The 25,098-nt window shown below is 48.8% G+C and overlaps 1 protein-coding gene across 1 annotated transcript in view; it reads right to left on the bottom strand.

Moving 5' to 3' along the window:
- Window positions 1-3,823: 3,823 nt before the first annotated feature.
- Window positions 3,824-25,098, bottom strand: part of DHRSX (dehydrogenase/reductase X-linked) — a 188,572-nt gene continuing 167,297 nt past the window's right edge. The window contains exon 7 of the mRNA XM_060138412.1: window positions 3,824-4,293. Within this exon, the coding sequence (XP_059994395.1) occupies window positions 4,096-4,293 (198 nt within the window). The 3' untranslated portion in view covers window positions 3,824-4,095. The remainder of the gene's footprint in view (window positions 4,294-25,098) is intronic.

Genomic DNA, 25,098 nt, shown 5'->3' with positions numbered 1-25,098 from the left:
AGCTGGAAGAGGCGGGAAGGATCCTCCCCTGGAGCCTCTGCAGGGATCGCGGCCCTGGGACACCTTGACCTCAGACATCTGGTCTCCAGGACCGGGGGCTGGATGAATTTCTGTTCTTTTCAGACTCCCAGTTTGTGGTCCTGTGTTACAGCCGCCCAGGACACTCTTATACACGACATAACAGTGAGCTGTTTGAATAAGCAGGGTCTTCCACTGGGACCACACGCCCCCATCTTCACACAGTGATCTGGGCCACGGGCCACCAGGACCCACAAATCGTCTTGTGGCTTCACACCGTAATCATCACCTCCCCTGCAACTGTGATGAAGGGGGTCAGGAATCTCTGACCCTCTGACAGCTCTCTTCCTCGTGCTGGTCCCCGGGAGCCTCCTTGTCACCCTATGGTTCTCCCGGGAAGGGTGTCAGGATGTTTCTTATCCGAGCGGACGTCCTGCAGAGTCTGCGCACCTGCAGAAGGGGCCCTGGTTTGCTCCTCTCAGGCCACCACATGAACAGTCCCAGACGCTGCGGTCTCAGCTCTGCCAACCACAGCAGGATGCAGGCGAGGAGGTGAGGACTCAAACATACACGTCCTGGTCTCCTGTCCTTTTACACCAACGTCTCCTGGTTGCACGACACAGAACTCATAACATCTTGTTCATCTGTAAGGAAAACATGGTCTCTGGGGTTAGACACCCCTGAGGTTCCCACCTAAGGGCCAGCAGGAACTTGAAACCGGGTGAGACACCGAGTCTTTCTGAGGCTAAATGTCCACCCATACGACAGGACTTACAAGGCTCCACGTGGCACACAGGGGTCAAAACCCAAGGTCAACAAAGTACGGGCCTCGGATAAATCTGACCTCCCCCCTTTTTTGTAAATAAAGGTTTATTAGAACACAGCCACACACGTTAGCGTAGCGTGTGTAGATGCTTGTGCGTCATATGGAAGAGGTGAGCAGTTGTAATAGATCATAAAGCCCTAAAATATGAAGATATTTATTAACTGGTCCTATATATAAAAAGTTTGCTGACCCGGAAACCCTTTCTATCTACCTACCTATCTATCTATCTACCTACCTATCTATCTACCTACCTACCTACCTACCTACCTATCTATCTATCTATCTATCTAGTGTAGTGTGAACCCCACTCTGGAAGAGCTGCTGGCTGTTATTCCAACGCATGAATGTGCTGGGGGCTGACATCAGGTTTGGGGCCTCAGTGGGATTTTGCCAATTGAGGGAATGCATGGTTAGCTGACCAGTGCTCCCTGGTCTTGAAATTCAGGGTGCAGTCTGGCAGGAAACACACAGGGTCCTTTCGCTAGCATTCTAAATGTCTGATCTCTCCATGTTGGAATTTGAGAACCCAAGAGCCATTCTCAGAGAGAGGATTGAGCCTTCCTTGCCTGATTGGTGGGTGAAGCAGGGCGGGCCCGGATGCCCAGGCAAAGGTCCACTAAGCTGCTAGAGATGTTCACATGTGTCAACAACTGTATGAGTTTCTTGTAACAAATTACCATCAAGGTGCTGGTATCTTAAAGCAACTGAAATTTATTCTCTCTCAGTTCTGAAGATGCGGGGCTGAGCTCCCTGAAGAGCCTCCAGGGGAGGGTCCTTCCTGCCTCCTCCAGCTTCTGGGGGCTCCAGGCGTCCCTGGACTTGTGGCCGCATCCCTCCCATCTCTGACTCTGTGGTCACATGACCCCCTCCCTCTTCTGTAATCAGTTCTCCCTCTCCCTGTTTCCAATCAGCAACCTTGTGAGTACATTCGCCCTACCTGGATAAGCTAGGATGGTGTCCTCATCTTAAGACCTTAATGACATCTGCAATGATTCTTTTCCCAATAGGAACACGTCTGCAGGTTTCAGGGGTTAGGATGTGGACATGTATCTTGAGAAGCCACCATTCAAGCCACTACAGAGGGAACTGGATGAAACCAGGATGGTCCCACCACTGACCTGTTTCCAAGGCGTAGAGGGCAGCCGTCACGCTGCTGAAAGATGAGGTGTCTGCAGACCCTGGAAGGTCCACGATGAAACTAGTTCAGGAAGAGCCTGACAGACTGCAATGGGCACCCAGATCCAGGGAAGCACGGGGCATTCGACATGACTGTTGTTATAACATTAGTATCGTGGTCTGAAGTAGAATCCAAGCCCTGCACACGTCTCCAGGAGAGGAACATGCCTGTGTTAACAGACGATGAAATGAAGAAGCAGATACCAGAAGAGAGGCTTCATGTGACCACTGAAGGGCAAGTGGGCAGCAAAGCTGCCATTCTTAGACTAAGGCCCTAAAAAATGGTGGGGGAATGTGCAGACCGGCAAACCCTGTGCAGCTGAATCCCATGATTGGTTTAGTCCAGGCCCCGTGCCCGTCCCTGTCCTACAGACCCCATGGTGACAGGTGTCCAGGCCCCGTCTTACAGACCCCATGGTGACAGGTGTCCAGGCCCCGTCCCACAGACCCCACGGTGACAGGTGCCCAGGCTCCATCCTACAGATGCCCATGGTGACAGGTATCCAGACCCCATCCCACAGACCCCATGGTGACAGGTGTCCAGGCCCCATCCCACAGACCCCATGGTGACAGGTGTCCAGGCTCCATCCTACAGATGCCCATGGTGACAGGTGTCCAGGCCCCATCCCACAGACCCCACGGTGACAGGTGCCCAGGCTCCATCCTACAGATGCCCATGGTGACAGGTGTCCAGGCCCCATCCTACAGACCCCATGGTGACAGGTGTCCAGGCTCCATCCTACAGATGCTGATGGTGACAGGTGTCCAGGTTCCATCCTACAGATGCCCATGGTGATAGGTGTCCAGGCCCCGTCCCACAGACCCCATGGTGACAGGTGTCCAGGCCCCGTCCCACAGACCCCATGGTGACAGGTCCAGGCCCCATCCCTGTCCTACAGACCCCATAGTGACAGGTGTCCAGGCCCCGTCCCGCAGACCCCATGGTGACAGGTGTCCAGGCCCCGTCCCACAGACCCCATGGTGACAGGTCCAGGCCCCATCCCTGTCCTACAGACCCCATAGTGACAGGTGTCCAGGCCCTGTCCTGCAGACCCCATGGTGACAGGTGTCCAGGCCCCGTCCCACAGACCCCATGGTGACAGGTGTCCAGGCCCCGTCCCACAGACCCCATGGTGACAGGTCCAGGCCCCATCCCTGTCCTACAGACCCCATAGTGACAGGTGTCCAGGCCCTGTCCCGCAGACCCCACGGTGACAGGTGTCCAGGCCCCGTCCCACAGACCCCATGGTGACAGGTCCAGGCCCCATCCCTGTCCTACAGACCCCATAGTGACAGGTGTCCAGGCCCTGTCCTGCAGACCCCACGGTGACAGGTGTCCAGGCCCCGTCCTACAGACCCCATGGTGACAGGGTCCAGGCCCCAACCCTGTCCCACAGACCCCACGGTGACAGGTGTCCAGGCCCCCTTTCTTACCCCGTGTCCTACAGAATTCCCTACCCCTCTGTTGAGGGTCTTTCCATGAGTCACGGGGTGAGAGCCCTGATAGATGCCCTAATGGCGGCAGGAAGCCCCTAGGACCTGGTCCCCCTAAAGATGGTGGGGCAGAGGGTTAGGGTGGTCACATGACCCTTGATCAACAGACTAAGGAAGGCTCACGTCTCTCCCTCTCCAGGACCCACAAGTCAGAGCCGCACCTCCGGCACAAATTGCGAGTGAGAGAACAGGGGACACAGGACACCCTCAAAGCCACCAGCGCCCGAGAGTCCCAGGCCCCCTTGAAAGTGTTCGTTTCACCCGGATGTTTCTACCCCAGGGTCCTCTGTGCTAAGCAAGAACACCGCCTGCGTGGCTGGCAGGGTTTAATGACTCAGGGCACCCGGTACAACTGGACACATCGGGGATCACGAGATTCATGGCTGAGGGCCAGCTACTTGGGGTCGCACTCAGCATTCCTCTTCTCCTCAAGTTCCGGCCCAGGGCAAGGAAGCCGACGGGAGACGCTGGGGAGACAGAGCCCCAAGGGCGGGGGATGTGAACGACGCAGACACGTGGTCCAGCACAGACACACCTGCGCGCGCCTGGCAGATCACGGTCTCCCCGGCGGGTGGCTAACCCTAGAAGACCTCCTGGGTCACATCGGCGATGCCCGTCATCTGGCAACTTCTGGCCCACAGCTGTCGCTGAAGCTCCAGGTCGTACGTGACCCCCAGAGACTTGGTCTCTTTCTCGTTGTAAAGATAGCAGCCCCCACGGCCTTCCAGCGCTGGGGTGACCGCTGCGTAGACGGAGGTCCGGGCTCCCTCATCCGGGGTCTGCAGGGAGAAGGAAAGAAGAACAGAAGTCAATTTTCAGAGCAGAGACACGGGGGTCTCCACGCTCACAGACACTGTGGGTGAGACACAGCACCTCCGACCTTCTTCCATGGACTCAGGCACAAAGCCGGGCCGGACAGGGTGGGGCAGCCCAGCCTCCATGGGTGCAGGAAGGTGAACCCAAGTGGGTTGTACTTCCACATTGGGTTAATCCATTTCGATAGATGCATACGAAGACCCCAGTGTAAATACTCAGGTCTCCAACTCTTTTCTAAAAAGTTTATTTTTATTGAAGTAGAGTTGTTTACAACGTGGTGTTCGTTTCTGCTGTCTGGCCAACGCCTGATGAAACTGAAATGCTTCCTCGTTGGCTCAGAGCAGATGACGGTTCCGCCTCTGTGTTGAACGCACGACATTTAGCAATTTGAGGTGGAAACGTCGAGACGGCAGAAAGGTTCTTGGTTTCCATGTAGTGAGGAGAGTTACAGCAGGAGAACTGTAAGTTCAAGAAAAAGCTTGAAAGGCTGAGAAGAGATTGAGAAAAGTGGACCTCGGGCAGTAGGAGGGAAGGAGGAAGGTTTGAATGCCAGACACCCTGTGTTTTGGGTTGGGAGCTGGTCCCTGGGCATGGTCAGTGGATTAGAAGAAGACGTGGGGTGGTGGAGTGTATATATATAACTCTGTGTGTGTGTGTGTGGTGGAGTATTACTCAGCCATGGAAAGAATGACATAATGCCATTTGCAGCAACACGGATGGACCTAGAGATTATCGTACTAAGTGAAGTAAGACAAAGACAAATACCACATGACATCACTTACATGCAGAGTCTAAAAAGTAATACAAATGAACTTATTTATGAAACACAAACAGATTCACAAACAGAAAACAGAGCTACAGATACCAAAGGGGAAACGGGGGCAGGGATAAATTAGGAGTTTGGGACTAACAGACACACACTATTATATGTAAAGGTCCTACTGTACAGCACAGGGAACTATATTCAAAATCTTGTAAGAACCTGTAATTGAAAAGAATCAGAAAAAGAACATAGATATATATATAAAACTGAATCACTTTTCTGTACACCTGAAACACTGTAAATCAACTATAATTTTTTAAAAACTGCAAAAAAAAAAAAAAAAAGAACCAGTGGATTAAAAGAACCAGGCAGAGAAGTTCAAGGGATTAGACCTTGTGGGAAGTGAGGGGCTTTGGGGCTACGATTCAATATCCAGAAACCTACATAATTCCCTCATCTTACTGTCATGACAATGACTTTTCAGGAGCTCATCGCATGTAACACACTTTTGGAAATCCGCTCAACGCGCCTAGCCCTGGTCCTTCTCGTGTGCCTCTAAGAGTGTACCATTGTGGGACCCTCAGGTACACACGCAGGCCAGGAAACAACCCCACGGTCACATTTTTCTGGATTCAGACGTGCTCAAAAGGGCTATCTCGGAAGTCGTGATGACAAATGTCCCCTGGCACTTATAATCGGGCTGGAGAAGGTTAAAAAGAGAAGTGCAGGGCAAAGCTTCCTTTACTCCACGGAGCCACCTGACAGGCAGAGAAGCCGCGACTTTGAAGGTATTGTCTGGAAGACCAACACCTCCCCGTGTGATCTCCCAAGAGGGCTGTGTACCCACCTGCCAAAAACACTGGACATGACAAAGATGGGAAACTGCGGAGGGCAGCCAGGTTAACTGTTCCTTTGATGTTACCGGGTCCCATACTCAAGGAAGCAAGATCCTGGGACCCTACGGTCAAGACATGAGTTGACGAAGACAATCTGAAACATACGGGCGTCTCCCAGGAGGAGCGTGAAGGTTTGCAAGGAAGTCCGCTGAGGGGAACACGCATTATTGGAAAGGCTGTGTTCTCATGTGTTGGGACGGGGTGGGAAGGGGTGGCCATGGGGTCAGGAGGGGTCAGGGGTCATGCCTCTCCAGGAAAAAACATTCATTTCACTGTAGCAACGAGCTCCTTTAGACAGGATTCTACTACTTTTTTATGGAGATAAAGTTATACAATGTTATATGTCAGTTATAAAGCATAAAGCATATTGATCTGACACGCAGTCTTATGAAGACTCCTAAGTGTTTGGGGGTTTTTTCCCCAAGTGTTGATAGGGGTTTTTTCATCTTATTTTAGTTGCAGTTTCCAACTTTTAGAAACGCGTAGGTCACCTATTCCACCACCCCCAAGTCTCATCCTTGTCAATTCGTCAGTGTTGCTCCGATACTTTCTCACATCTGGTTTTCTGTATATGCCATTCTTTTCAGATGTATTAAGCAAAAAGTCCTCCAAGAAAAAAGGATTTACTCATTTAAATAGGAGACGCTGCCTGCACGTCGCATGTGCCCTGAGTCTGTTTTCTGGGAACGGATGTTGGATTTACCTGTCTTCCTGGGGCAGTGGCTAGGACCAGGGTTCTGTTTCCACCTCAACTGTGATTCGATTCTGGTGCTGTCCACCCAGAGGTGGCAAAGCCTGTGCGTGTTTATGGCCTCGGTTCTCCTTAACTGCGCTCACCGCACGTCTCTGGGGTCCTCCTGCACTCCGGACCCACTGACTATAGGTACTGGGGTACCCAGGACCCCTGCAGGGCTGAGGATTTCCAAGAACGACTCGCAGAATCCAAGACGGCATCTCCTTGTGATTCCACTTTTGTGATAAAATCCAGACCAGGCACAGCCCCGTGAACAGCGTGGGCCGCAGGGTGAGAGCTGGGAGGGTCCCACACATACATTTTCCAGGTGATTTTCCGTTATACGTTATTACAAGACAGAGGAACTGCTCTTCCCTTCAGTGGTGTCCGAGACGTTCTTGTTAGGCTGGATTTACACCTCCTTGGCAAACAGATCCTTCAATTGGCTCCTGGGACGAGCTTGCTTCGTAAGTCAACCGTTCTCCAGGCCGAGGATTCAGGGGTCCATGCCCAGAAACCCCCTGCCGTGATCCACCCCCCGAGTGAGTCACCTCCATCAGAAACACCTGCTTTGTTGCAGCCGCAGGCTCCCCCGCTCCTGGGATTTCCCTGGGATGCGTCCAGCCCTCTCTAGAGGCTGCTTCTTTTGGGTCCTCCAGCGGGCCTTATCTGGGGGTCCATTTCCCCACAGGTTGAAAGTCCTCTTGTCTGGGTAACAGTGCTTGTGATCTGCATGTCCAGCTAAGACACAAGGATGGCAGTTTCAGAAGGTACTGCCTGTGGTGTGCCGGGCATGAGCGTGGGATGCCCAAAGGGCACAGCACTGGGCCCAAAATTCAGCTACTGTCAGGAGACGGGACTGCAATGCAAATCTGTTGATCATCCTGTTTCTGAAGGAAAGGGACTTCGAAGCACAGACATATACCCCCGTGCACACACAGTCACACGCACTCACACATTTACACCCATACACACACACATTCACATGCACACACATATACCCCCATGCACACACACACATACACCCATTCACACACACATTCACACGCACACACACGCATTTACATGCACACATTCACATGCACACACATATACCCCCATGCATAGTCACATGCATACACACATATACCCCATGCACACACACGTATACACCCATCCACACACACGTTCACATGCACACACATATACCCCATGCATACAGTCACATGCACACACATATACACCCATCCACACACACATTCACACGCACACACATATACCCCATGCATACAGTCACATGCACACACATATACACCCATCCACACACACATTCACACACGTTTACATGACACATTCACATGCAAACACACATACCCCCATGCACACACACATATACCCATGCACACATGCATTCACATGCACACACGCCCATGCACACATATACACCCATCCACACACACATTCACACACATATACCCCCATGCACAGTCACATGCACACACACCCATACAGAGTCACGTGCACTCATACAAATACACCCATACACACATTCACAACCACATGCACACACATTCACATGCACACACATATACCCCATGCACACATTCACATACATACACCCCCATGCACACACATATACCCCATGCACACATTCACATGCACACACATATACCCCCATGCACACAGTCACATGCACACATTCACATGCACACACATATACTGCCATGCACACACATTCATAGGCACACACACATACCCTCATGCATTCACATACACGTGCATTCACATGCACACACATATACACCCATGCACACAAATACACTTACATGCATGTACACACACTCACCCAGGGTGGCCCTGCCCAGCCAGGTAGTTCTCTGACATAGAAAAGGACAGGAAAAAAAAAAGAGCTGTTCTTCGTGCTCATGCATCTCACGGAGAATTAATCTCATCCACTTATCCCACTTAAACACATGATAGATGCTGGGCTAAAAACAGCCACCCCCGAGCATTTGCAGAACATTTCCAAGCCCTGGGCAGATGATAAAGATAGACGAAATGAGATTTCATTTGTACTTTTTAATTCCTAAATGTTTTGACAGCTCACGAAATGGACGGTTTTACGCATTTCTTCTTCCCAACATCCGATGTCACTGTCCTAACCCTCACCCATCAGGGTGATGACACATCATGCCTGAGTGAAAGGAAGGAAGTCTGGTAGACGCTGAGATGCACACATGTGTGTATAAGCAGGCACACACACACACTCGGTCACATGCACAACACACACTCCCTCCCACGCCCAACTTTAACTTTGGGACATTTAGCTACATCCTCTGGAGGAGGGAGTGGCACCAAAGAATTGCGGGTCCCAGGACCAGGGTTCAATTTCTGCGTCACCTCTCGTGACCCAGGAGATCTTGCTAAAGCCACCCACTCTCCGTTAGCCTCAGCTTCCTCACCCAGATGCCAGGTGTTTGTGTGGGTGTCCAGCCCCCGATGCTCAGGTTCTGCCACATAGACCTGAGACCAGCAACGTCCATGGCGGGTGGGAGATGCTTCTGAAACAGGTGTCCAGTGAATGCATACGTCCTGCTATGGATGGAATGTGTGCAACCCCCGAGTTCATACACTGAAGCTCTTATCCCCGACGGGGTGCTATTAGGAGATGGAGCCTTTGGGAGGGGATTAGGGTTAGATGAGGTCATGAGGGTGGGGCCCCCAGGATAGGATTAGTGTCCTTAAAAGAAAAGAAGATGCCCCAGAGCTCCCTCTCCACCACGTGAGGACACGGCAAGAAGGCAGCATCTGTAAGCCAGGAAGACAGCCTCGCCAGGGACTAATCTGCCCACACCGTAATCTCAGACTCCCAGGCTCCGAAACCTGGAGAAACAAATGTCTGTTGTTTAAGCTGCCCAGTCTGCAGTGTTCTACCGGGGCAGCCTGAGCTGATGACTACATGTCCCAACTCTATATTTAAACGAGGATGTCTTCAGGTTATCTAAAAAGCATGAAGAGGAAATAACCAGCACACCTTTCCCCACATCCTTTTGAGCTAGAACCCAGCAGACAAAAGAGGTCATGGTAGTGGTCCAAGCAGCTTCGGTGGGAGCAGCAGAAACTCCTGCAGCACTTACGTGTGCCAGGCGCTGCCCTGAACACCACGAGGGAATCCTTCTGAAGCATCCCCCCACCCCCATTCCTAATGATGCCTTCGAAACACGTCTCAGAAACATCCATGTGGCACCCAGGCTGTGCTGGATATTGGAAAACACTTCGTAAATGTTGGCACATTTAGTCTGTATCCCAACACCACGACGTGCACACAAATACAGCCTCTAATTTACAGAGGAGGACATGCAGGGATTTTTTAACATATTAAAACCGATTCAGTTTTATGAATGAACACATATTCAATTCACAGTTCATCGTCTAAATAATGCATTTCAAAAATCCGCTGTAGGATCCTTGATCAAAATAAAGATGACAAGCGTTCGGGAAACATCCTTGTTCTGACGACACCGTGGACCTGAGGACGGTACCTCCTACAATTGTTAAAATGAAGGCTGTACCTCCCAGGGACACCTGCTGCAGCTCCCAGCACAACTGGATTATCTGTCCCTGTTCACTTGTCATTGATAGGAGCTCTTCCAAGCACGATGAAGTGTGTTTCCTGGGTGCCATGGGCTGGGAAATGAGAGTCGGATTCTGAATAGATAACAAGATGCTCTAAACAGTGGTCCCTCTGGGATAAATAACATCTCCCATTTTACCTGCAGCTTAAAAAAAAAACAACTAAGATCCTCTTGGAGACTTGTAAGAAAGCAGAGATGTCTCAAATGGGAAGCCAAACCCCGGTAGGAAACGTGGCGGCTTTTATCAGAGGCTTCGGAATCCCTGAAGGACAGACGCACGCCGGGGGCCCGGGGCGCAGGGCTGGGGAGAGCACCGCGTATTACAGCTGAAGTTTTTCTCTGCATGAAGCCAAAAAGCCAAGAGAGATCATTTAGATAAGAGCCCCTGCGCCCCTGGAGCGGAAAACCAGCAGAGGTGATGGGTCGAGGGCTGGGCACAAGCGCACAAAAACTAAATAAATAAAATAAAGCGAAGGAAAGAGAGCAGAGGGTGGGGTTCACACTGTGCATAACAGAGCCGCGAGCTGTGTGCGGTGAGAGGGGAACACGAACGCCTTATAACTACGTAATTATCCAGGGCTTTACAGTGTTGCAAATGCTTTCCCACGTATTATGTCAGCAATGCTCACAACAGTCTTAGGAGATGGTATTATCCAGAATTAACAAATTACGAAAATGAGGGGCAGAGAGGACGGAGGGGAGGTGCTGCACGGAACGGCCAGGTCTTGCTTCTTCCAGAGACTCCAACCCTCCCCATCTTCCTCATCAGCCATGATGGGGGCGTCACCCACACCCACGGCCTCGTGGGTCACCTCCCTTCCTGCCTGCATGTTTGCAACCACAAATTCCACCTGCTCCTCTGAGCTGCACACAGACGCTCAGAGCAGCCCAGCTGGTACCCAGAGGTAGAGACCCTACGGACACACCTCAGGGTCAATCATCCTTCCATCCCCACCTGCCAGTTCCCCCGTTTCCTGGACAGCCACCACCATGTACCCGACTTCCCTGAGTCAGAAACCCCAAATGACCCGAGTCTTTCTTGGTTCACTTTCCACGGGCAAGCAGTCAAGACGGCTGACTTGGTCTCTAGAATCATTTTCAAAATGAACTCCTGCTGCCCCTCTGCACCGGCCTCTAACCAGACCCCAGGTCCATCCCACCATGCCCTCCAGTCCACGGGCTGCTCTGTAGGCTGGGTGCATCTGATCCTACAACATCGCTGTTTTGGGGGGTTTTTTTGAAGTACAGTTGATTTACAATGCTGTGCTAATTTCTGCTGCAAAGTGACTCAGTTATACACATATAGACACTTTCTTTTTTCATATTCTTTTCCATGATGGTTTATCACAGGATAGAGAAGAGTTCCCTGTGCTCTACAGTAGGACCTTGTTGTTTATCCATTCTCTATATAATAGTTTGCATCTGCTAATCCCAAACTCCCACCCATCCCTCCCCCATCTCCCCTCCCCCTTGGCAACCACAACTGTGTTCTCTGTGTCTGTGAGTCTGTTTCTGTTGGGTAGATAAGTTCATTTGTGCCATATTTTAGATTCCACATGTAAGTGAGATCACATGGTATGTGTCTTTCTCTGTGTGACTGACTTCACTCAGTAGGATCATCTCCAGGTCCATCCATGTTGCTGCAAGTGGCATTATTCTGTTCATTTTTATGGCTGAGTAATATTCCATTGTGTACATGTACCACATCTTCTTTATCCACTCCTCTGTTGATGGACATTTAGGTTGTTTCCATGTCTTGGCTATTGTAAACAGTGCTGCTATGAACACTGGGGTGCACGTATCTTTTTGAATTAGAGTTTTGTCTGGATATATGTCCAGGAGTGGGATTGCTAGATCATATGGTAGCTCTATTTTTAGTTTTCTGAGGAATCTCCATACTGTTTTCCATAGTGGCTACACCAACTTACATTCCCCCCAACAGTGTAGGAGGGCTCCCTTCTTCTCCACACCCTCTCCAGCATTTGTTATTTGTAGACTTTTTAACGATGGCCATTCTGACCAGTGTGAGGTGATACCTCACTGTAGTATCGATTTGCATTTCTCTAATAATTAGTGATGTTGAGCATCTTTTCGTGTGCCTACTGGCCATCTGTAACAACACCACTATTGACATCTGTTATCGGGCGTCCTGGGAGGAGGTCCAGACCCAACATCTAAGACACTCATTGGGGCTGGGACCAGTTGTCCTGGGGAGAATGGAGATGGGGGTAGCTCACACCGTTTGTGGGGATCTGGGGTTCTGATGAGGGACCCAGCAGACAAGGGAGAAATGACAGTATGGCCACCCTCATCTTGAGCTACTTCTGCATCACTGATGGTCCCAGCCTGGTTCAGGCTCCTTGGACCTTAGCCCAGCCTTCAACCCCCTCCAAGGGCTGCACCTTTTGTGTCCTGCATCCACTGCAAGGGCAGATCATTGACACCGTCCTCCTCCTTTCAGCACTCATGAAGATTGCTGAGGAAGCAGGAGTACCCACTGCCTGGTACGATGTTGGGACATACCTCCCGATGCCCTATTAACTGTCTTCACAGCTCTGTGCAGAGAGATGTCACGAGTCTGAAGGACATCACACCCTAACTCCCTGCTCCATGCCTCCTAGGGAATCCCATCTGAGGTGATGTGATCTTTTTTTTTTTTCCCTAAGGTGTATAGAAAATGGGAGATGTTATTTATCCCAGAAAGAGCACTGTTTAGAGCACCTTCCTGTCTATTCAGAATCCGATATGCATTTCCCAGCACACGGCACCCAGGAAACACACTCCATCATGCCTGGTGCGTGACGTGCACCATCCTCAGATCACGGTATCGGAAGGACAAGGATGTTTCTTGAAAGCTTGTCACCTTTGCTTCGATCAAGGACCCTACAGTGGATTTCTGAAAGACTTTATTTACAGTATACTATAAACTGTGAATTTTAATATATGTTCATTCATAAAACCGAATCGTTTCTAATGTTAAAAAAAAAATCCCTCCACGTTCCCCTTGGTAAACTGGGGGCAGGATTCGTGCCCGCCCCGTGGTCTTGGAATACAGATTAAACACGCCGATGTTTACAAAGTGCTGTGCGACATCCAGCATGTCGTGGGCGTCACCTGGGTGTTTCTAAGACGTGCGTCAAAGCCATCATCAGGATGGGAGGGGCTGATGCTTCAAGAAGGACTCCCTCGTGGCGTCCGGGGCAGCGCCCGGCACAGGTAGGTGACGCAGGCGCCCACCTGAGAGGTGAGTCTTATCAACGTGCCCCAGAAGGGCAGGATCTGAAGGCAAGGAGCTTAAAAAGCCACAAGGTGATGGTCTGGACACTTGAGATCTAAGGAGAGAGGGGAGTGTATGAATTTCCTCTGGGGGCTCTTGGGAACTATCACAAAATCATGGCTCAAAACAGCACAAAGGTATCATCTTCTTCCAATTCTAAGAGGTCAGGAGCATACAGTGGATCTGGGCGAAAATCCAGGTGTGGGCAGCGCTGTACTCCTTCTGGAGGTGTCGTGGGGAGAGTGTTTCCTTGCCTCTTTCAGCTCTGAGAGGCCACTGCATCCCCTGGCCCGTGGTCCTCTGTTCCACCTTCAAAGCCAGGAAGCCATGACCTCTGCTTCTGCCGTCACTTCTCCCTCTCTGACCCTCAGCCCCCCAGCCTCTCTTATGAGGACCCCTGTGATGACCTTGGGCTTCCCCTGGGTCACCCAGCATCTCCGGCCAGAGGCTGACCTCCAAGGAGCCTGGAGTCATGGATGGCGGGTCCCTATGACATGATGGAATGCAACTGGGGGTGTCACATGTCTTAAGCTGCTGGGACAGCGTGCTTGCACTTGGATGTTTGGTCCCCAACAACGGAGCAGCTCAGGACTCAGAGGTGAGACAGAAGGCTCCCTGGACGTGTGTCCTTGAGGTGCTTAACCAGGCCTCTCAGCCGCTGAGCGCATCCATCCGAGAACCAGACTTTCTGATCTGTCTTCGCTGGACAGATTTAGATGCACGGTGAAGGGAACCAACCACAGCCAGCCATATATGTTATTCTGACAAGGGCACACTCCACAGGGGAGACGTGATCGTTTGTAATTGGAGACCTGCTAAAGGGAATTTCAAAGGGCTTATTGGACAGGAGCCCCGACCAGGGGACCAGATGTAGTCAGCATTGAAAACCGTGGTACGATTTTTTCGTGGTACGCGTTGACCTTGAGGGGGTGGGGGGAGGCAGCCAGGATGACACCCCCAAATGCAAGGGCCCGACGGCCTCTGGGAGATGCAGGTTTTCTCTATCGGAGCTAGATTTGATTTATGACGCTACTAACTGCTTCCTAGATGCCTGAAGGGCACTCACTCCCTCTGAAGACCTTCCCTGACCCTACGGCACAGACAAATGGAATGGTCTTGACTTGCTTGTAGAAAGAACCAATTAAGCCTCTTATCTTTATGAATGTATCAACCTGCTGGGTTGTTTCAAGGTACTAACTGGTTTACCCAGGGGACCGGCTCTGAATTTGGAATCAAGTCCACGGCTTTTGATAACGTGTAGAATAGAGGTTTCGGAGTGATAGAAAAGAATGCCATTAAATGACATAAAGGGACATAAAGGGACATAAAGACACATAAATCCTCTACACTCCCCCCCGGGCCCCCAGGGACTGAGGGCACACCCTTGAAGACTTCACACAATGCATGCACACACACGTACGGGTAATGAAATAATACGTATAATGATGACATACAATCATCATTACAAAGGTGACATCAGAGCCTGCCACTGTCCTACAACTTTTTTCTTTTTACAACTCACATCACTTTTGCTTTATTACCATGGTAACAAATAGGCTTCCGCTACGTAATGCTACAGTTTCCATAATTTCCTCTCTTATATATGAAAGCACCATTACTCAGTGCCCTGTGGTTGCACATTTTAAACCCAAATGTGCATGTGATGATCAAAAGATTTTTAACAAATGATTCGCAGGTGCAAGCTTCACCTCAATGTTGGACCACAAAGAAAGAACACCACGTACTCTCTCGGGATGTACAGGGATTCCTGGAGGAATAGGGAGTATGTCTAAGCGTGGATGTTTTGCTAGCAAAAGAACTTAAAATTTGAAAAATTTTAACATCCCTTGCTTGAGAATTGAGAGACTAAAAGGTGAGCTGAGAAAAAGCAAACTGAAAAGAGTTAATGAAGGTCTAAACGGAGCCCAGGGGAGTAGCTGACTTCATTCAACTGGAATCAGGAGCATTCCCGAGCTGGAGGAAAGAGGTTTAGTAAAAACACATCAAGTCTAACACTGGAAACAGACGATTCTATCGATAGGAGAATGCTGCGAGAACCAACCACAGAAGAGGAAGAAACCCTCAAGCAAGCAACAAGCATGGAGGCGTTTTGAAAGCTGACTTAGAATTCCTTTTCTGAAAACTCCCAAACCCTGAGAGTTTTCAAAGGGAATCGTTCCACTTTTCAAAAGCTTCTCGTGACCATTAGACTATTCCGAAGCAAAAGGGCAGGAAATAGAAAGCTTCTTAATTCTCTCTCTTTTCTTTCTTCCCTTTTTTTTTTTTAAACAAATCATCAAAACTTTACCATCCACACTTGTCAAAAAACAGCACAGAAAGGGGATCTCCAGCTCCAGGATAAATATCACTAAGCAAGTGCTCAGTGAAGTCGCTGGGGAACAGAATCCCACAGAATAAAGCTCCACGACGGTCAGGATCTTTCGAGAAATAAAGACCACCCCTTCTAGGGAATGTACTGACCCACACCACCCACATAAGGGAGGAAAGGAAACTAAAATGCAGTCCCCTCTCTAGGTCAGAGCCAGCCAGCTTTGTCTGCAAACGGCCAGACAAGAAATGCTTTTGACTTCTGTGGGCTTTTCGGTTTCTGTTGTAACTACTCAACTCTGCCTTTGTAACACGAAAGCAGCCACGTGTGCCAATAAAACTTTATTCTCAAAACCATGCAGCCAACCCATAGTTGTCTAACCCTGTGCCCCGTAGGTCAGGTTTTCATAAAATTAAACTGATACTTTATTTTTTAAAAAGTAAGATAGGAGGACTTCCATGGCGGCGCAGTGGTTGTGAATCTGCCTGCCAATGCAGGGGACACAGGTTCGAGCCCTGGTCCGGGAAGATCCCACCTGCCGCGGAGCAACTAAGCCCGTGAGCCACAACTACTGAGCCCGTGTGCCTAGAGCCCGAGCTCTGCCACAAGAGAAACCACCACAATGAGAAGCCCGCACACCACAACGAAGAGCAGCCCCCGCTCGCCGCAACTAAGAGAAAGCCCGCGCACAGCAGCAAAGACCCAACGCAGCCAAACATAAATATATAAATTTCTCAAAAAAAAAAGCAAGATAGGAATGATATACAACATAGCATACGATCAAGTATAATATACAAATGATAATAGGTATAAGTATTCTTCAGAGAGAAACATTAGATGTTTTCCCTTCAAAATAACAAATTAGCTACCAGGACAAATGATACATGAGCTACTATTTAATTGCCTAGAGAGTAGATGGGGACATTTCCAAAAGCAGCACACAAAGGAGACAGTCTGATCCATATATGCAGATTAAATAAGCATATGGCTAAAAAAAAAATTGAGACTGAAAATCTATTAGAAAGTAGAAGATGTCAGGGATGGAATTGGTAAAATCATGTTTTTGTCTGTTCTTTTCTTGTTGTTTTTTTAAAATGAAATAGACATTTATTTTCTTTAACATTGTTTTCCTATATTTTGAAATTATATTTCCCTGTTCCCACATACCATGAATCACAAAGCCATCACCACAGGCAGTGCAGGCTCAGAGTATACTGAACATTGTCATCAGTGAGGCCGTTATAATGTGATTCTTCTGATAATGGGATAGAAAGTTTGGAATCTCAATATTTCTTTTTTTATAAATTTATTCATTCATTCATTCATTTATTTTTGGCTGCGTTGGGTCTTTGTTGCTGCATGCGGGCTTTCTCTAGTTGCCACGAGTGGGGGCTACTCTTTGTGGTGCGCGGGCTTCTCATTGCAGTGGCTTCTCTTGTTGTGGAGCACGGGCTCTAGGCGCACGGGCTTCAGGAGCTGTGGCACGCGGGCTCAGTAGTTGTGGCTCACGGGCTCTAGAGCACAGGCTCAGTAGTTGTGGTGCACGGGCTAAGTTGCTCCGCGGCATGTGGGATCTTCCCGGACCAGGACTCGAACCCGTGTCCCCTGCATTGCCAGGTGGATTCTGAACCACTGGGCCACCAGGGAAGCCCCGTACTTAATATATCAAAATTACTTGAGAAGGAATCCTGTCCCTTGAATAAATAATCTTCCATATAACTATGTGCATCTAGGAAGTTATAAATCAACGTGCATTCCACAAATGATATATGCCACATACTCCATCTATATGTATGCATGTATATGTACGTGTGTGCAGATATACACACAGATATACATGTATCTATTTTTTTTCCTCCATTTTCAAAATATTTTTCTCCTATGTTCCAATATCTTTGGTTATAACCATACAATATTACTTTCTTGTATGTTCTTGAAGCAGAAAATACAAAGGAAAAAGTATCGGCAACATACATAACCGATACAAACCAACAGACAGAATAAAGAACAGAGATGAATCCAAAACACAAAGGCTAAACACCCCCTAGAAAAACGGGGAAGAGGCATTTCCCAGAAGCCAGCGTCCAGATGCCAAAGAATCCCACGGACACCGTTCCACCACAAGGATACCGCGGAAAACGCAAATGCAAATTAACACACAGCAAATGCCATTTCCTGCACCAGGACTGAAGAGCTCGGCAGTGGACCCAAGCTGGCAAAGACTGAAAAGTCCAACACTTAACGCATATGATGAAGATGTAAACCACTGGGAATTCTCAGTCCCTGGACTGTGCACTGGGAAAACCAAATGGAATTCCCAGGAAACGTGAGCATGTGAGAACCTTCTAGCCTTAAAATGTCACTGCCTGTGATATTCCCTAGAGAAAGTGAGATGTGGAGATCCATGGAGGACCCTTCACGGCAAAGCTGCAGTAACAGGAAAGAACCGTTAAGAACCCAAGTGTCCTTGACCCTGAGAATGACTCTGAACCATGATGTATGTGCAGCTGGACGACTTCACAGGGATGGAAAGCAATAACCTACTTCTACATGCATCAACATCGGCAGATCGCCGACATTTAATACTAAGTGCTTTGGGGTAAACTGTGACCCCTCAAAAGACATGTTGAAGCCCTAGTCCCCGAACAGGACTGTATTTGGAAATGCGGTCTTTGCAGCCATGAAGGTTCTGAGATGTGGTCCTCCTGGATGAGGTGGCTCTACATCCAAGGGTCCTTCTAAGAGACAGAACAGGAGAGACCCAGACACAGAGGAGAAGCCACATGAAGACAAGAGGCAGAGACGGGAGGGACGCGGCCACGAGCCCAGGGACGCCTGGAGCCCCCAGAAGCTGGAAGGGGCGGGAAGGACCCTCCCCTGGAGCCTCTGGAGGGAGCGCGGCCCTGGGCCACCTTGACCTCAGACGTCTGGCCTCCAGGATGGGGGAGGGTGGATGCCTGTGGTTTTAACCCACCTGATTTGTGGTCATTTATGACAACGACCCCAGGAAACAAATTTATGGTGCAAAGAAAGTACATCACAGACATTACTCTACTTATGTCAGGATGAAAAAACGCAAACTTAAATTTCAGAGACACACCCACGTAATGAGAAACAGGAGAATGGGTAACACCACACCTGGGATAGGGGTTACGTCTTGGGGGAGGAAGGAATGTGCATCTGGAGCAAAGCAGGGCGTGGCAGATGCTGTGATGACGTGTGCTCATTTATTATTGACGTTTAAATATTTTATTCTGATGTGTTCAGAGTCTGTAACATTTTTAATAAACCCTATTCAGAACCGAAACAAACATCAGCATTTCAGGAAATAATTAGGAATAAATGCAATAAATATATGGGCATTTATGGAGAATTCATAAGGCACCTCTGAAAGCTCTAAGATTTTGATCACCAGTTCCCAAGTGTGGCTTTTCCAAGACCAACAAGCAATTCTGAGACTCCAGCTGGGTGTCCTACCATTCAACTCCATTCTGACACATCTACCTGGAGGTAGCCTCAGACCCCACAGGGGAAGGGCTCAGTCCCCCAGGACCACCCCTCCCTCTACCACAATTCCGACGCCAGGTGGCCACCTGTGCCTCGGACCAACCGGCTATAGATGGAAGGTTGCCATGACCCCTCCTGGGGTTCAGTTAATTTGCTAGAATGGCTCGCAGAAGTCAGGAGATATTTTACTCACTAGATCACTGGTTTATTATAACAGCAGATAACTCAGGAAAAGCCAGATGGGACAGATGCAGAGGGTGAGATCTGGGGAGGGGGCAGGGGACCCCCAAACCCTCTCCAGGTTGTCACTTTCCTGGTACCGCCACGTGTTCACGAACTAGGAAACTATTTGAACCCTGACCTTTGGGGGTTTTATGGAGGCTTCATGACACGGGCACCATTGATTAAATTATTGGCCATCGGTGATGGACTCAACCCCCAGCCCCTCTCCCCGTCCCGAGAGGTCAGGGGATGGGAATGAAAATTCCAACCCTTTAGCTGCTGGTTGGTTTCCCTGGCAACCAGCTACCATCCTTGAGTGAGTTCCAAAGGGCACACCTCATGAACATAACAAGAGACACCTTTCAGGCTCTCAACGCTTGGGAAACTCCAAGAGTTTTAGGAGCTCCGTGCCAGAAATGGGGGCGAGGGCCAAGCACATATCGTTCTTATCATAAAACACAGCATCGGGCTTCCCTGCGGGCGCAGCGGCGGAGAGTCCGCCTGCCGATGCGGGGGACGCGGGTTCGTGCCCCGGTCCGGGAAGATCCCACGTGCCGCGGAGCGGCTGCGCCCGTGAGCCATGGCCGCTGAGCCTGCGCGTCCGGAGCCTGTGCTCCGCAACGGGAGAGGCCACGGCGGTGAGAGGCCCGCGTACCGCAAAAAATAAAAAATAAAAAAATAAATAATAAAAATAAAACACAGTATCGCAAGCATCAAGAAAGACGTGGTCAAAACCAGAAATGACCTATATTCAGACAGAGAGCAGCTCTGTCTGAAATCCTGAATTAAATCAAAAATCCTCCCACCAAGGGGATCAATGTACACATACAGCTGGTTCAGTTTACTGTATAGTATAAACCCAATCCTGTAAAGCAACTATACACCAATAAGAAAAAAAATGCCCCCTCCCAAATTAAGTTTTCTTACGATGATTATATCGGTTGTGAAAAGAGGAACACCACCAAAATGTACAATATGTGAGCAAATGATTGCACAGGAGACCCCCTCCTCCTACATGCTGCTTTTCTCGATTTGCAGAATCATCTAAAAGGTGGTCTGGAAAGATAATCAATTCAGAGCCAGGAAAGGCAGGACAAGAGGGTGATAGTGTAGATAAGAGTAAATTCAGAACAGACGGAAGCAAGGGTAGGCTTCTAGGAAACCCCTTCAGTAAGCGTCACGGTTGGCGGTTTTAGTCATCGTCATGGTGTGCGGTCAGCAGAGAAGGATGGACCCTTGGACACAGGGCTCCCAGTTTGAACAGGAATGAGCACCTGGGGTCCTCCTACATCACCCCCTATGGACATCACCTAGGCTAAGGATTCAGTTGTTGCCACAGGTAAAAATACTGGAGGGGAATTTCTAATCACGTCAGCCCAGAAACCATGAAAGTTCAACAACAGAACAATTTACAACAAGGAAAAAAAAATGTTAACCCCTTGACTCATTCTGGCAAAAAAGTACTTTCTCTAAGACCGAAGGCACAAGAATTCTGGGGACCAATCGTGGAAGATGAAACAAGTGAGTATGTCCCTAATATACAGAGAAGCTTTTTCTGCATCATCACCTCCCCTCCGCAACGCACACGCGCGCACACACACACACACACAGATAAGTGTCCCCACAGGACAAGAACCAACAATTCGCACAAGTTGTCACATGCGCAAAGGGAAATTCGATTTTGAACGGAACCACAAAGGGGAACTGGGTGATTCAGGAGAGCTGGGTTTTGACGGCCTGCTGACGAAGATGTAATTACAGCTGGTGCTGGCTGCATGCTGGGGCCTGGTTGTAACTGTTATTTCATACTTGTCAGAATCTGAGTTCCACGGGTGGCCCCAAAAGGCTGCCCTGAGGAGAGCCCAGTGGTGGAGAACTCAGGGCGACCACTGTCATTTACGGCTTGCACCCTTCCCTCCAGGGCTCTGGCGATCACCGTTTCTAATCTCTGCGACCCCGTGGTGAGGAAGAAATGAATGTGGTCCACCCGCCAAGACTGTGAAAGCCGGTCAGCACCTCCCACTGAAAGGTGGTGGTTAGAGGAAAGAAAGACGTAATCCTAGTAAGGAGCCAGACACCGTCCTGTAAACATACCATCTCACTGCTAACAGGGAAAAAAATGCAGGGTTAAATGGGGCCACATATGGTCTGGGGGCAAAACACTAGAAAATTATCCGCAGAAATGTGTTGTGGGAATTTGGGTACCACATTGTACATGTGCACAGCCTCCAGATAAACAAACTCGCTTTTAAAAATTTATCCTAAAAGAATAATCACTCCAAAGACCTAAACAGACATGTCTCCAAAGAAGACAGACAGATGGCCAACAGGCACATGAAAAGGTGCTCAACATCACTCATTATTAGAGAAACGCAAATCAAAACTACAATGAGGTATCACCTCACACCGGTCAGACTGGCCATCATCAAAAAGTCTACCAACAATAAATGCTGGAGAGGGTGTGGAGAAGACGGAACCCTCCCGCACTGCTGGTGGGAATGTAAATTGGTGCAGCCACTATGGAGAACAGTATGGAGGTTCCTTAACAAACTAAAAATAGAGCTACCATATGACCCAGCAATCCCAAATATCTGGAGAAAACTCTAATTCAAAAAGATCCATGCACCCCAATGTTCACTGCAGCACTACACCCAATAGCCAAGACATGGAAGCAACTAAGTGTCCATCGACAGAGGAATGGGTAACAAAGATGTGGTACATATATACAATGGAATACTACTCAGCCATGAAAAAGAATGAAATCATGCCATTGGCAGCAACATGGATGCAACTAGAGATTATCATACTAAGTGAAATAAGGCGGACAAAGACACATACCATATGATATCATTTATATGTGGAATCTAATATTTTTTAAATGATACAAATGAACTTATTTATGAAACAGACTCAGACATACAAAACAAACTCATGGTTACCAAGGTGGAAAGGGGGAGAGGGACAAATTAGGATTTGGGAATTAACAGATACACACTCCTATATATAAAATAGATAATCAACAAGGACCTACTGTAGAGCACAGGGAACTATATTCACTACCTTGTAATAACCTACAATGGAAAAGAATTTGAAAAAGAATCTCTCTCTATATATATATAAAATATATACATATAACTGAATCATTTTGCTGTACACCTGAAACACAATGTTGTAAATCAACTACACTTCAATAAAAAGCAAAAAAAAATACAAAAATAAAAAACAATGTTTATAAAGAAAAGCAAGAAATACTCACAGAAACGCCAATGTGTCTGGGGGCACGGGGCCTCCTTGGGCAGGTAGGTAATTTCATCCCTATGCTTCCAGTGGGGACGGCAAGATAACGACAACCATGGCCTCTATGGGCCTCACTGGGTTACTTGGGGATTAACTGTATATAAAGGAATTATTTTCAGCTTGTAGCTCATACAGGGGGCGACAGACTGGATGTTAATTTTTCTTATGATTATTGCACGTATCAGGGTAAAACCGGTCACAACCTAACTGCACCAGAAAGGAAGTTTGATCAAGAAAGAGATACCCCAGACGGCAATGTAGGGGGAGAGGATTAAGAGGTCCAGATGATTAGGCATAAAGTAAGCTCCAAGGATATCGTGTACAACACCGGGAATAGAGATGATAGTTTCTAATAACTATAAATGGCGTCAAACGTTAAAAAAAACAACCCAGAGATCCCTGCATACTAGATCGTCAGGGCTCACTCCACGTGGGCAAAATGGAGCAGGAGGGACACCGAAACAGAAACACGGGGAACCTTCAATCGGAGGGACTTGAGGGGCCTGGCGTTCATCATTTCTCACTTCGGCGTCATGTGAGCCATGGCCGTGGCGGCAGGCATGTGTCACCAAGCCTTCTGTGTGTCCCCAGCTCCTACCTCCTGGCCTCACCCCCTGTGGTCTGGTTCACGTGTACTGTGAGAGCCCGCCCTTCGCCCCGGCATCCGGCCATGGCTGTGCTGTGCCCTGGGTGTCCGATGCCCCGTGGAGAGGGGTCTGCTGAGGTCCAGCGGGACCCAGATGAGTCCTCCAAGTGGCCTTTGGTGGGACTGAGACTGACATGTCCACACGGCTGGCTATAAAATAGAGAACCAACAAGGCCCTACTGTAGAGCACAGGGAACTCTACCCACTATCTTACAATAACCTATAATGTCATGGATGGATCAAGAGATTCTCATACGGAGTGAAGTAACTCAGACAGAGACAAATACCGTGTGGTATCACTTACATGTGCAATCCAAAAAAACATGACAAATGCAGGGGACACGGGTTCGAGCCCTGGTCTGGGAGGATCCCACGTGCCAAGGAGCAACTAGGCCCGTGAGCCACAACTACTGAGCCTGCGCATCTGGAGCCTGTGCTCCTCAACAAGAGGCCGCGATAGCGAGAGGCCCGCGCACCGCGATGAAGAGTGGCCCCCGCTCACCAGAACTAGAGAAAGCCCTCGCACAGAAACGAAGACCCAACACAGCCAAGGATAAATAAATAAATTAATTTAAAAAATAATAGAGAAACATGGGTCTTAATGAGATGCTAAATATGAAAATGGTGTATATGTTTTATATTCTGCAACTTTTTTTTAGTTAGGAACCAATAACAATTGCTTACCTAATCTAGGTATTTGCAATTAAACCATGAGTTGCACGTCAGACACCTATTCATTTCCTTCTGCATTAAAAGTTATCAGTAAATCGGGGATACTTAGAAGGTTTTAATAAGTCATCTTCCTTTATTTCAAAAGCTTGGACTTTGTAATGTACTTGTTATCATAAAATACCTGACAACTGGTCTGTCTCGTTTGGATGTTGCAAGCATAAAATTAAGATAATATTCAAAAAAAAAAAGATGACACAAATGAACTTAATTACAAAATAGAAACAGACTGACAGGCTTAGAGAACAAACTTACGGTTATGGGGGGAAGGGTCAGAAGGAGGGATAGATTGGGAGTTTGCGGTTAGCAGATGCAAACTCTCACAGGTAGAATGGATAACCAACAAGGACCTGCCGGAGAGCACAGGGAACTCCACTCAGTATTCCGTAACAACCGAAATGGGAACAGATCTGAGAGAGTGGACACATGTATATGCGTAACTGAATCGCTGTGCTGTACCCCTGAAGCTTACACCGCACGGTTCATCAACTGTACGCCGACAGGAAATAAAAAGAGAAGCAAAGCGCTGTCCAAGGAGACACCGCACGCAGGGCGGCACAGACACAAGCAGGAAGCACACGCGATTAATCCCGAACCGGAGGGAGGCTGGAGGGGAAGACACACGGCTTTCACTTCTCGAGGCAGACGGGTGTGCTTCCAACGCCCTTCAAGAGTGCGCAAACCGGGGCTTCCCTGGTGGCGCAGTGGTTGAGAGTCCGCCTGCTGATGCAGGGGACACGGGTTCGTGCCCCGGT

The sequence above is a fragment of the Lagenorhynchus albirostris genome, chromosome X (genome assembly GCF_949774975.1).
Source record: "Lagenorhynchus albirostris chromosome X, mLagAlb1.1, whole genome shotgun sequence".
Classification (NCBI taxonomy): domain Eukaryota; kingdom Metazoa; phylum Chordata; class Mammalia; order Artiodactyla; family Delphinidae; genus Lagenorhynchus; species Lagenorhynchus albirostris.
The sequence above is the reverse complement of the archived record's forward strand: the minus strand, read 5'-3'. Positions and strand labels throughout refer to the sequence as shown.